This window comes from Macaca nemestrina, chromosome 2 (genome assembly GCF_043159975.1).
Source record: "Macaca nemestrina isolate mMacNem1 chromosome 2, mMacNem.hap1, whole genome shotgun sequence".
Taxonomy (NCBI): Eukaryota; Metazoa; Chordata; class Mammalia; order Primates; family Cercopithecidae; genus Macaca; species Macaca nemestrina.
Genome location: NC_092126.1, coordinates 125,991,363 through 126,004,555, shown reverse-complemented (window position 1 = coordinate 126,004,555; position 13,193 = coordinate 125,991,363). Strand labels below are relative to the sequence as shown.

The following is a 13,193-nucleotide window of genomic DNA, read 5'->3' as shown; positions in this document are numbered from 1 at the left end:
AAGGCAGGCAGTTTATGAGGTCAGGAGATCGAGACCATCCTGGCTAACATGATGAAACCGCCTCTCTACTAAAAAAAAAAAAAACACACACACACAAGAATTAGCCAGGCCTGGTGGCGGGCGCTTGTAGTCCCAGCTACTAGGGAGGCTGAGGCAGGAGAATGGCATGAACCCAGGAGGCAGAGCTTACAGTAAGCCGAGATCGTGCCACTGCACTCCAGCCTGGGCAACAGAGCGAGACTCCGTCTCAAAAAAAAAAGAAAAAAAAAAAGAAATTTTCATTTTTACATAGTCTCTAAAATACCTCTTTATTAATCAAAATGTTTGCTTAACTAGAATTGAATATCTCATTCTCCAAGCATATTTTGGTTTGAATCAGGTTTATTTCAGTGTGCGCTGAGGTTTCTTGTTTTTCCAGTTCTGCCACTTCCTAAAGTATAATCTTAGATTGATTAATCTCTGACCTTAGTTGCCTAATCTGTAAAATGGGAACCATAAGACCTGCATTATGTGGTGTGGGTAGAATTAAATGAGAAAATGGTGGATTGGAGTAAGTATTTGATACTTGTTAGATATTGTGATTATTGTAATTATTAGTGTGGTTCTATCACTGAGCACAAATGTTAGCATCAGTTACTCAATCAGCCGCTACTGTATGTAAATTACTGAACTAAGAGTGGTAGAGAGAGATTTAAAACAAAAATCTTACTCTACTGTCTGGAAGTTACTGTCTAGAGTGCATTCAATAGAAGGAACTTTCTAGACTTTCTGGTTCAGTGTTTCCAGTGATATGCTAGAGTCTGCTTGGCTCCTACCTGCTGGTGAGAGCCACTTCTCCTTTTCTCTTCCTATGTTCAAAGTTAGGGATGTCACATTGGTAGCCTAAAACTGACCACAGCAGGAGTGTTTTACTGAAATTGGCAAACACTCTATTACTTATATTTCCAGTATATTATTATATTGGGTTTTTTTTTTTTGAGAGAGAGAGAGATAGAGAAAGAGAAAGGAAAGAGAGAGAGAGTGAGCCTTTCAGAAACTAGCATACCACTGAGTGTATCCCAAGTGTAGGATATGTACCACGTGGGACCTTAGATGCTGCCAGTGTTAGATGCTCCAAAAATTCATCATTAAATAAGACCAATCACATTGTGAGAGGGTTATTATTTTTCTAATTCCCTTTTCATCTTTATCCTTATATCAAGAAGAAAGTTTCCATCTGGTGCTTGTTTGTCTTTCACACCTTTCTAAAAATCTCAATTTTTCATTTGTAACAGAGGAGGGGGAGGCTTCAGGATCATAGCAGGCAACCATGTCTACCCAGAATTTGCTACCATTATTTTAGTTATATTGTATTTATTTTCACCCTGGCTTTTTTTGTATTGAGAGTGATATTGCTTTTTCATTTATAGTAGTAATATGTTTCCCTTTATAATTAAGTATTTTTAAAGTGAGCTAGTTTAAAGAGAAATAATAAGTAACTATAATACAGATGGTTCGTGGGTTGTAGCCAAAATCAGGAAGGTGTATTGATGCTGCAAGTCTGGGAAGTACTGGTACTTTCTAGCCACTCCATTTTGCAGTTGTGAAAACTGAGACCAGAGAAGGAGAATGACTTGCACAGCTAGTTTAGTAGAACTCAGACCTCTTAACTCATCCCTTGAGCCTTGCAAAAATCCTCTCTGGGATTGCTTGTTTTCCTCACTCTACCTGAGAAAATGAAAACAAAAAAAAAAAAAAAAGAGAGAGAGAGAGAGAAACCAAACCACTGTGTTACAAACCTAGGCTATGATAGATAAGTTGTCATTGGCAGCAGTGACATAATTTATACCTTCAAATTCAGGCTAAAGCAGCCTGCAGGAAAAGTCAAATAAGCTTACATGTCTGCTTGGAGATCTTACAAAATTAGAACTTTCCAATTTGCACTTCCAAGTTTCTCTTAAAACAAGATCATGTCACAAAAATCAACGAAATGGAAAAGCATACAATGTGGCCATTAGGAGGGCAAACCCTGGAGTCCAAGGGAACCATGTTTCAAATACCAGCTCCATAATGTCACTAGTTGTGGATCTTTTAAGAGGTCGGTTAACCTCTCCAAGCCTCAGTTTCCTCATTTGTAAGCGATGAGAATTTCATGCCCACCATTGTGAGGGTGAATTCCTGATAAATTGCTTAGCCTTGTGCTAGGCAAAGAGTAAGCATGCAACCATTGTTAAGTACAGCAGTGTTAAGAGGGTAGATCTGAAGGAGCCCTTGGGCCTTGGAAAAATCATCTCTGGGAATGAGGGATTGGGACAGAAATGAGGAAAAGGAAAACGGGAAGGAAAAACAGGTCTACTTCAATCAGGCATCTGTTCGGAAGCCCCAGGGGGTAGGGGGTGGGGGGAGATGAGAACAGACACTTCCTGGATCTAGTCTCAGAGCACAGTACCCTGAACAACAGGAGATGAGAACAATTCTCATCTTTAATGAGGCTGCGGCTCCTAATCGGAGCATGGAATAGAATGCGTTTGCTTAATAGAGATCATTTCCTTGCCTCTTGCCCAACTCCCCAGCAGTGCCAGCAGCCCTTTGTTTCATAAAAGGTAGGGACTTTGAGGAGTGTGGTGGGATGGGCTGTAGGAGGCATTACTACCCTCGTTACTATGATAATAGTTTAATCACAATATTTATGCACATGCACAGAAGCCGTGCAATCCACCAGTAGCCCTGCAACTCAGTTTTCATGTTCTTGCCTAAGGATGCTTTGTAGGAAAGCCTGGACTCTCTCTCACCTTCCCATGGCCCCCTGTGAAGCTCTACAGCGGTTCACAGAGGTCATTTCAGAATATTATCCTTGATGGTTACAGTTATATATATGAGGTCTTTTTTGTGGTCAGTGAATATTATAATACATTTTGTTGTTCAAAATACTTCCACAGTCATGGTAGGACTTTTCCCTTCACACTTTGTTAAACTGTCTTGTGAAAAGGCAGTGTAGGAACAACCTGATACAGTAGGGAATCCTTTGAAGTCAGGCCCACCCACTAGGGTTCAAATCCTACCTCTGCTACTTCTTGACTGTGTGCCCTGAGGACAGCAACTTATCCTCTCTGAGCCCAGTTTCCTCATTTGTAAAGGGAGGAGACAAGTTCTTAGAAGATGTGAATAGGACACTGTAAATGAGGTGTTCAATCATTGGTAAATGCATTCATGATTTTACATAGGACTATCAGTTATTAAATATTTCTGTATTGTTCATGAGAAATCTGAGTAGTTCATTGCTTTTCCCAAGGTCACATAGACACTAACTGAGAAAGTAGGAGTAAGAGTCAAGACTTGGTCAGTATTCTCTTTTCCATTATCTGAAATGTTTTTAACGCTGGATCCATTTATAGGCAACTTAGAGAAGAAACCTTATTTTTTAAACATCTCAAACTTTAACTCTTTTCTTTCAAATGGGAATCAAATTTTGAAAGCCAGTGATCATTTTTCAAGCGGTGGACATCTGGTGAGCTACCCATGAGAAATTTTTGGTGTCAGCGTTCCCACCTCTGTAAAAATGGCATTTATAAACTCTGGCCTTCTTAAAAAAGGAAGCAAGGGACAATGGCCTCGTGATGTATGTGCGTCCGTGTAGCATTTGACCCAGTGCTCATATGGAAATAGTGGCTCCCAATTGGCCCAGCACAGTATTGACGTTCGGTAAGCAAAGAAGACATTTTAGGCCCTCTGGTGACAGAGCCCTGGGAATCCATCGTGCTGTCTATGATTCCAGATACACCTCAAGGGTTGTGTTTTTCTCCAGTCCTCAGAAAGTATTGGAAGGGGCTTTCACTGTAATTGTCACTTGGCCCCAGGCAGAAGCCACTGAGGTTTGCTCAACTGCTCACCCGCACACGCAGTCCCAGTACATCCACCCACTCACACATTCTGTCTCACCCAAGCAGTCGGTCCCTCAGTTGGCACTTAAAATTTATTCATCTTCCCAAGATGCACTTAGAGCATCCAGATTATGTATTGAGGGTTGTTTCTGTTAGGTTTTGGTTTTGCCTTTATAGAGGACATATCCCTAAACCATGATTTCATCAACCAAACACCTTGAGAAAGTTATCCTGTGAAAGATACATTCTTCCTGCAAAATCCCTTTCTCCACTAGAATTGAAAATTGAAAATTCTATCACTTTTGTTCCTTTTTTCAATAATTTTTATTGAAAGTCATATCGGCACATGGTTAAAAAAAAAAAGATACAGAAACATTCATAATTTTTTTAAAAAAAGACACGGTTCTCTGTCCTACTCCTTTCTGCTCTCAATCCCTTCCTTCAAAAGGAAACTTTTTAACAATTTTTTAACCCCTGGAGTGCTAAGTACTGTTATTATTTTTGTTTATTGTTATTATTTGGAGATAGGGTCTCACACTGTTTCCCAGGCTGGAGTGCAGTGGCATGATCACAGCTCACCGCAGCATCGAACTCCTGGGCTCAAGTGATCCTCCTGCCTCAGCCTCCTGAGTAACTGGGAATATAGGTGCACACCACCACGCCTGGCTAATTTTGTTTGTTTGTTTGTTTTGTAGAGGTCTCCCTATATTGCCCAGGCTGGTCTTGAACTCCTGGTTTCAAGCAATCCTCCTGCCTCAGCCTCCCCGAGTGCTAGGATTATAAGCATGAACCACTGCACCCAGCCTTTGTAGTCATTTCCTGATTGGTCAATCTTAATGATTATTTGACTCCCTACTGTAATAGAGCTTCAGCTCACTTTACATCACCCACTTCTCCTCCACTCTCCTCATGTTACAGTTATACCAGTATTGTTCTTCCTGTCTTGGTACCATTATAACTTTAAGCTGTACCCATCCACCTTTATTTCCTGTTTCACCCACGAAATGAGAATATGACACCCATATCTTTTTTCTTCTCCTGCTTCCTCCTCCAATTTCATTTTCTAACATAGGCATTCTTAACTCATATCACTTAAAAATGCAATAACCTATATTTATGAGTGTTCCTTGAGTCTAGACCAGCACTGTCCAATAGAACTGTCTAAAATGGTGGCAATATTCTGTATCTGAGCTGTCCAAAATAGTTGTCACTAGCCACATGTAGCTCTCAAGTACTCTCAACTGTGACTAGTGCAACTAAAAAGTTGAATTTTAGTTGTATGTTCTTTTAATTTATTTAAATTTAGGGAGCCACACGTGTAGGGTCAGACCAACCTTAATATATACGTACAATTCACTAGAACAACCTGATTTTCCAGCAGAAATGACGACGATTGCTGGCACATAGTTCTTACTATGCCCAGGGACTGTTCTAAGAACTCAGTCAATAACTCAATAACCTTATGAACAATACAATTATCCTCATTTTACAGATGAGGAAAATGAGGCATAGAAAGGTTAGGTAACTTGTCAAGTAAGCGGCAGAGCTATTGAAAGTAATGGCAAAAACCCCGATTACTTTTGCAGCAACCTAATGGAATGTGGCCCCGTGCAGTCCAGCTTGAGTCTATGCTCTTAACCACTTCCCTATGAATAGGCTGGGCTGGGGCTGAATGTCTGATAACTTGGTGTCTCTCCATGTGGCTTGTTTCTCTCCAAATGGGATCTCATCCTCCTGGGCTTCTCCATGTGGCTTGGGTTTCTTGCAGCATGGTAGTCTCAGGGTAGTTACATTTACATGGCAGCTGGCTTTCAAGACTGAGGAAGCAGAAGCTGCCAGACCTCTTCAAGACTAGGCTCAGAATTGGCATGGCACCACCTCCATTATATCCTCTTGGTCAAAGCAGTTGCAGACCAGCCCAGACTCCAGGCAGATGGAGGAAGAGACTCCATTTCTCAGTGAGGGAAGAGCATGCGCCTACGGGAAGCGAAAGAATTGATGGCAAGCATTTTTGGAAACAAACTATGACAATGTGAACTGGACTACAGGTCTATATTCCCATGCAGAGAACTCCACAGACCCGTAGTGGTCTCCAGGGATCTCTTTTTATGAGGTTAGGCCTGATAAGCCAGTGAGAAATAGAATCAGAGAGAAGGTCTACAGCACACCTGGAACATGGCCAGTAAAGAGGAGAGGAAGTAGAATAGTCAGGCCTCTTACTGCAGGATAAGTCCCACGCTCTTACCTGAAGCATTCTAACCTTGAAACAGAAGCAGCACACCCAAGTTTCAGATATGTAAAGTTTAATGACCCCAACCACTAGGGGAACAGAGCCCAGTCAGTGCACTGAAACCTGACCAATCACCACCCTTGGGAGGTGGAGGGAAAAGGAGTATAAAAATAATAGCCAACACTAATTAAACACATACTGTGTGCCAGGCTCTATGCAAAGATGTTTCATGTATTAGCTCCTTTAACCCTTTACATGAAGTGAATGAATTAATACAGGGAAAATGCTTAGAATAATATTCCACCTGTGGTAAGCACTTGAGAAACTCATCTTTTTAAAAATTAATAATCCACACAACCACCCTATAAGGAAGAACTACTGTTGTTATTATCATTATCTCTATTTTCCAAAAAGTAAGCTGATGCTTAGAAAGGTTAATTACCTGGCCCACAGCTAGTGGGTGATGAAACCAGATGCCAGATCAAGCATCTGTCTGCTGATCCCAAGCCCTTACCTTGTATGCTGCACTAATTAGGGTGTACCAAAACAAGAGACCCTTTAAGCTCTTCTTATACAGGCACCAAATACCAGTTCCTTTTGAACTGATCGTGCCTAGTGGTACTTTCTTAGTCATCCTATAAGAGTGCTACAGCTCAAATACCCACCGTAAGAAAGTGCTAGAAACCTCTAACCTCTACCCTGGGTACGAGTAAAGACTGCCATTCTCTAAAGTTCATTCATTCAACATATTTTTATTGAGCCACTACTATATGCCAGGCAGTGTAGACACTAAGGAGAGAGAGCACCTACAGTCTAGATATGAGGCTGGTGAGAGATGAAAAATCAAACCAACAGATGAAATGATTTTAGGGATGGTACTGAGTAACATTTTTACATGCTGAATTGCCTTGATGCAAAAAAATCTACATTTCCAAATTGCTTGAGTTAGGGAAGTGGAAAAGGGAGCAAAGTAGCATCATTAACCTTGCAGCAGAAATGTCGAAGGCCAAACACTGAAGTAAATTTTGCTAGCCCTTTGAAATGGTGGTGTGGTCTGCAGTTTCTAGGCAAAGGACAAAAAAATTAACGCAGAGCTCTTGTGAAGTCAAACAGGCAGGGGTGGAGTCAGCTCATGCAGAGAATAAATCATTTCCTTGTTTTTTTCCTTTTTTTTTTTTTTTTTTGGAGAGACCATGGGGCGCTCGGGCAGTCACTAATGCGGTGGTATCTGTTCAGACTTCTTTCTTCTTCCATCTTTGAGTCTTACCCACCAGATTTCTGTTTGCAAAAAGGGCCTAATCCACTTTTTTTTTTGTCTGTGCATTGATTTAATAGTATCAAACCCCGAGGTCCTCGTGGTCTGCACCTGGGTTGCTTTTTCCCCTAATGAAGCAAGAGAAGTGGTTTAAGCCCCTGCCGCGCTCCCTATCAAAGCTGCACAATGATTAACTCAGGTCCCCTTTTTAGGGCCAGGCAGAAGAAAATCCCTTAGTCATCAGCATTGTGAAAATCCCAGAATGGTGAGTGTTCAATGAAAAGATTACCTTGGGCACCTGAAAAATAATGGAAGAGCTCAATAGAGAAACCATTAAGCCTGTCTACACTGGCTAAGTGAGGTGGAGGGTCGAGGTAATTAGCTGGGACATTCAGGCCAGAGTAACTATTTTGGACCTTCTGCATTGACTCAAATGTATTCAAGTCCCTCATACATTTTTTTTGGGGGGGAAGCTATTTAAGGTTACATCTACATAAACAAGAAAAAAATAAGACTTAAACATAACTGGTTAATAAAAGTGGTTTGATAGTTTTTTTAAAAAAACTGAATAATAGGATAATAGGCAGCTTAGGGAATGGGAGGTCCAAAGCTGTAACTTATTAGTTGTGTGCCTTCAAGCCAAGTTGCTTATCTCTTTAAGCCTCAGTTTCTTCAACTGTAAAATGGGAATATTAACGGGATCCCCCTCAAAAGGTTTTTGAGGCAGAAATCATGGAGCACGTTCATCTTACAGCTCCTAATGTGGCACCTGTACATAGTAAGTGTTCTTTGTTTCAGGCACATGAAAACATGAATAATTGTTCACTGACAGCATCTCCTCCTAATTTTATCCTTAGCCTCCATCAGCCTTTCTGGATTTGTGTCTCTTTTTCTAAGCCTTTTCCAGAACTGGCTCTATCTGGAGAGTTGGGGACAAGAGGGTTCATGAATGCTGCTAGAGAAAGGATATGGGTTGTCCTACCAGAAGGGATGGTCAGAAAGCAGGGAGTCCCAGGAGATGAAGTTCTGCTGAAGTCACAGTTCTTGCTTCTCCTTTGAAGGCAGTTGAGACCCTGCTCAGGAGCGATGCCAGACCAGGTATCTGGGGCAAGCCCTACCCCCTCCCCTTTGTTTCCTGTGCCCTAGCGTACATGGCTATGACTTGATCCCAGAGAGTAACGGATTGTGTTGCTGATTATAACCCAGGGCACTGGCCTGGGGAACTGCCCTCTCACTTATGCCCACACTCAATCATACTTAGGGAGGAGAACAGTTCTTCGCTGTCAGCCTCAACATTTAGAGGGTAAGTTCTCAGTGCATAGGGTGTCACAGAACTGGCAGAAAGTATGCCAGACGGAGAATCAGCTCAGATACCTGTTGGTAACCTGGGGAGATTCCAGCATCCTTTTTATAGCAAGAAATTGCCCACAGGCCAGAGGTGGAGAGTGAAACTGACTATCACCACCTGGCTGAGGAGCATGTGCTTTGTCTACACTGGTAAACCAATATTACCAGTAATCAAGATAAGCATAGCTACATTTAGTTGAACCCTTTGAGTAGCGTTATTATTGTCCCATTTACAGAGGAGGCTCAGAGAAATTAAGTAATGGCTACTCACCAAGCTAAAAAATGGCAAAGCTAGAGTTTTAACCTAGCTAATCCTGAACCCATTCTCTAAGCCACTTCGCTAGATTTTAAGTTAAAAAAGAAAAGAAAATTACACACACACACACACACACACACACACACACACTCTTTTAACAACCATTGATGGAAAAAAATACATAAAGACAAAAAGCTACTATATTATATAGTGCTTTTAAAGAAATTTGTGTTTTATTCATCAAAACAATATCAATTATAATGTAAAATAGTCTTGTATAGATGGTGAGAGCTGTTGGTTATTTGATCTAGATAGTGCCTGGTGCATGCTTGGATTTTCTGGCAATAATTCCAAAGCTCTAGTGGGTCGGGAGAATCTGGTCATTCCCTACTACCTAGAGTATAGCTGGCAAAAAGACATATTCCTATGGATATGGATAACTTAAGAAAAGGTGATCCTTAAAAAGGGAGCACTGCTGACATTATACAGGAAAAGATTCTGATCCTGGTTCTGTCAATTTCTCCACTCTGCTACATTTATCTACTGTAAAGAATGTAACTGGTGACAACTTCCTACCTCTTAAGGGGACTTGAATCAGAGAATGAAAAGCAGCCTTTGAGATAACCTCTCATGTAGGTAAAGAAACAAATACAAAGAAAAGAAAAGAAAAACGGGTCCAGAGCCTTCTAACTAGCCTCTGCGTGAGCTTCTCCAGTGAGGTGGAGGTCTCTATCACCAGACATGGCCAGTTCCTAACTGGACTGTGATAGCTATTTAGACCTTTTTCTAGGGCCCTGTAATTTTACACATTCATTCTGATTCTATGCTCTGGAACCATTGTGAACAAATTCAGTTCTTCTGCACTAAAGCTCCTTAATTAACTACATGAATATTATGATTTTCTTTGCAATTAGCCCATCTTTTTCTAGGCAAGATGCCTTTTCTTTCGCTTTCCTTATAGAATATACTGCCAGACTCCCCCTTTTCCTCATCATCAACGTCTTTCTTCAAGTTCAATATCCAGCAACTGGGTATGTAGTTCCTGCCTGTAATCCCAGCACTTTGGGAGGCCGAGGCAGGCAGATCACCTGAGGTCACGAGTTTGAGACCAGCTTGGTCAACATGGTGAAATCCCATCTCTACTAAAAATACAAAAATTAGCTGGACGTGGTGGTGGGTGCCTGTAATCCCAGCTACTCGGGAGGCTGAGGCAGTAGAATCACTTCGACTCGGGAGGCAGAGGTTACAGTGGGCCAAGATCGCACCACTGCACTTCAGCCTGGACAAGAGAGTGAGACTCCATCCCGCCCCCCGCAAAAAAAATGTTCAATATCCAGAATCAAAAATGATACACACATGTCTCTAACAAATAATAGACCACAATTTACCCTGGGGTTTTTTTCCTGTTATTATGGGATGGGAGGAGGATCACTAAGACTAAGTGCAAGTCATCATTTATTAAATAAAAGAACAATCCTAACAAACCAAGGGCTGGTGCATGAAGGAGAGTGGATGATTTTCATTCGTGACAGAAACTTGCCTCATCTTCCCAAAATGCCTTTAAAGGAATAGAATTATACTGGTGTCATTCTCCGGATTGTAACTGCATGTTAGTGGTAAATGGTAAATGGTGTGTTTAAAGGTTGATCATTTCAGCTGTAGCAAAACCCCTACCAACTGCTAAGCATCAACGTCACAGAGTACAGGAGGAATTTCTAGCTGAGAAGAATTGTTTTGCTAGCACCTGCTCTGACCACTGATGCTCGAATTCCTCGTACTTTTCTACCAGTATTGAGGAGATCAAGAGTTCAAAGGGAGAAAGTTGGGCTCAGATGACCATGTGGGAGTCTTGGCTTCTCTGCCTCCTGTCTGTGATCATGAGCAAATAAATTCCTTAAATTCTATGGATTTTAGGTTCTTGATTGTAAATGCATCTGATTGAATCACCCCCTTTTTGCAGGGCAGCTTAAAGAAGAAACTGTTTGTGAAAGTGTTTTGCAAATGAAAAATATCACAGAAACGTTAGATAATAGTATACATGGGGGAGACATGAAAAAAAAGGCAAGCCACCTTCTTTCCTGAACTAAGTTCTAGCATAGGAATGAAGAGGAAAGATTTGGGGTTTAGAATCTTTTAGTAGAAATGATAATTGTGCAAAATCTGGAGAGCCTGCCTCAAATCCCTGCAAGGACTAAGAGTATTTTCCTTTACCCACCAGCCTCTGCAGGCAGTCAGCTTTCCATACAACTATGTTGGTTTTCGGACTGATCAGTGAAGTGGCTCCTTGATCCAGTCTTGCCTCTGCTTACTTCCCCATCATCATGAAGCCAGAACTGGTCATTAGCTTTCTCTCATTCCTTCCCTCTATAATTCTTCCGTGAGTTCCCTTTCTAAGCCGGTACCAGGTGAATCATTGAGGAGAGCCATGAGCAAGACCAAGATAGCCTTTGCTCTCATGACATTATATGGGAGGTAGACATTGCGCCAAAAAAAAAAATTTTTTTGGGCAGAATTGCAATCAATGCTGCAAAGAACAAATGTAAGGTTCTAAGAGAATCTATAACCGGAGACTCCAGGAATCATCTTGGGGGCTGGCAATGATTCAAGAAGGTAGAATGCATTGCCCTCTCGATAATTACCTAACTGATGTGTGTTCCCTGCTTTAAAGTTTACAAAGCACTTTCTCATGTGTTTTCTCATTTCATCAAGCTTTCAGCCCTGCAAAGTGCAGAGTATTGTCACCTTGGTCTAGAAATCTGGAAACCAAGGCTAAGGAACTTGGCGTGATTTCCCCAGGGTCAATGAGTTCTGGCACTGAAAGAATTTTTGACTCTAAATTCTGGGCTCTTTCCACCCCACCCTATTGGTTCATTGGCTGTTTTCTCTTGAGAGCTAACATTTTGGAAACTAACATTGAGAAAAGAGCAATAGAGGAAATCACTCCCCTGGGTACTTTTCTGGGAGACATTTGGGTGAAGCTGTGATTCCTAATATTGATCTCAGCCAAATTGCAGGAGGAAGCCTGGCTGAGATGTGAAAAGACATCCTAACTGCTTTTTGTGCATTGCAGTCTTTGCAGTTCCCAGTAAACACAGGAAACCCTCTCTGACTCCAGATGTGACCCCTTGGTCTTAATTGTGCCTAGATAACATGTGTGACCTGAGTCAAAATGAAACACACAGAATATTAAACATACTCCTATAGGCTTTATTTCTCAAACCCAGCTGTTCATTGGCTTCTCACAGTACTCAGAGCTCGCTCACATTTGCTTATGAATTCATCATCTTAGCTGCCATTTGTTCTGTGCTTACATCCTGTGGCTAAGTGTGAATTCATCCTTATCAACCTGTGGAAATAGGCACTATTACTAATAATAACTCCATTTTGCAGATGAGGCAACTGAGGCTCAGAGAGATGAAGTAACTTGCCCAAGGTCACACAGCTTCTAAGTGGTAGAATTGGGATTCGAACCGAGGTCTGACTCCAAATTCCATGCTCTCAAACATAACACTCTAGCACACTACCATACTCCCTCCCCACAAAACTAAAAATTTTATAACCACTTGCTGCACTTCCCATCTGGAATTTTTAGCACCTAAAATCAGGAGACATAAAAACAGGCTTTGGACAGTTTTGAAAGGTTCTCATTCCCCTACCCACAGACAACATCTCCCTCTGGGTTGAGGATGTCCATCCTCCTCTTAAAAATCTGAGTTAACGAAAGCTGAGAACTGAGGTATTTCGTTATTTAGTTAGGACAACCTGCAGCCGAATTATACAAAGACCCAAGGTAACAGCAATCTTAGTTGCTTCTCTAGACCGGTAAGCCCCCCACTGATCCATTTGGGTTTAGCTAGTCACTTTTCTCTTTTTCAATGGGAGGGAGGAAAATGTAAAGCTCCCGCTCCAGCAACAGAATCTGAATCAGTACATTTGAGTGTGCATTCTCTGTTTCTGCAAAGCAGTGGCTATGGCTTGAAAAAATAGCAAACAGATTTTATTTTCTAGTACCTTTCTGTTTTTCCTGGTCAGCTCCACGTGCCAGCCTGTTGTTTTGATTCTGATGGGGATACAGCATTGAGCAGTGAACAATTAAACATAAACACCAGCCTCACTTCCATCCTCTTCTTTCCTCTTTAGGTGAAGGCAGCTTCCAAATATGTGGATGTACCTGTGAGTATTTGAAAATTGTTTCTTGCGGGGTTTTTTTTGTTTATTTTTCATGTTTACTTTTTGTTTTCATGA

The 13,193-nt window shown here is 41.4% G+C and overlaps 1 protein-coding gene across 12 annotated transcripts in view; it reads left to right on the top strand.

Moving 5' to 3' along the window:
• Nucleotides 1-13,193, top strand: part of LOC105483175 (calcium dependent secretion activator) — a 491,506-nt gene that overhangs the window by 430,967 nt on the left and 47,346 nt on the right. For all 12 annotated transcript variants that reach the window (XM_011743930.3, XM_011743979.2, XM_071092026.1 and 9 more), the window contains one exon: nt 13,089-13,121. In XM_011743930.3, coding sequence (XP_011742232.1) covers nt 13,089-13,121 — 33 coding nt within the window. The remainder of the gene's footprint in view (nt 1-13,088; nt 13,122-13,193) is intronic.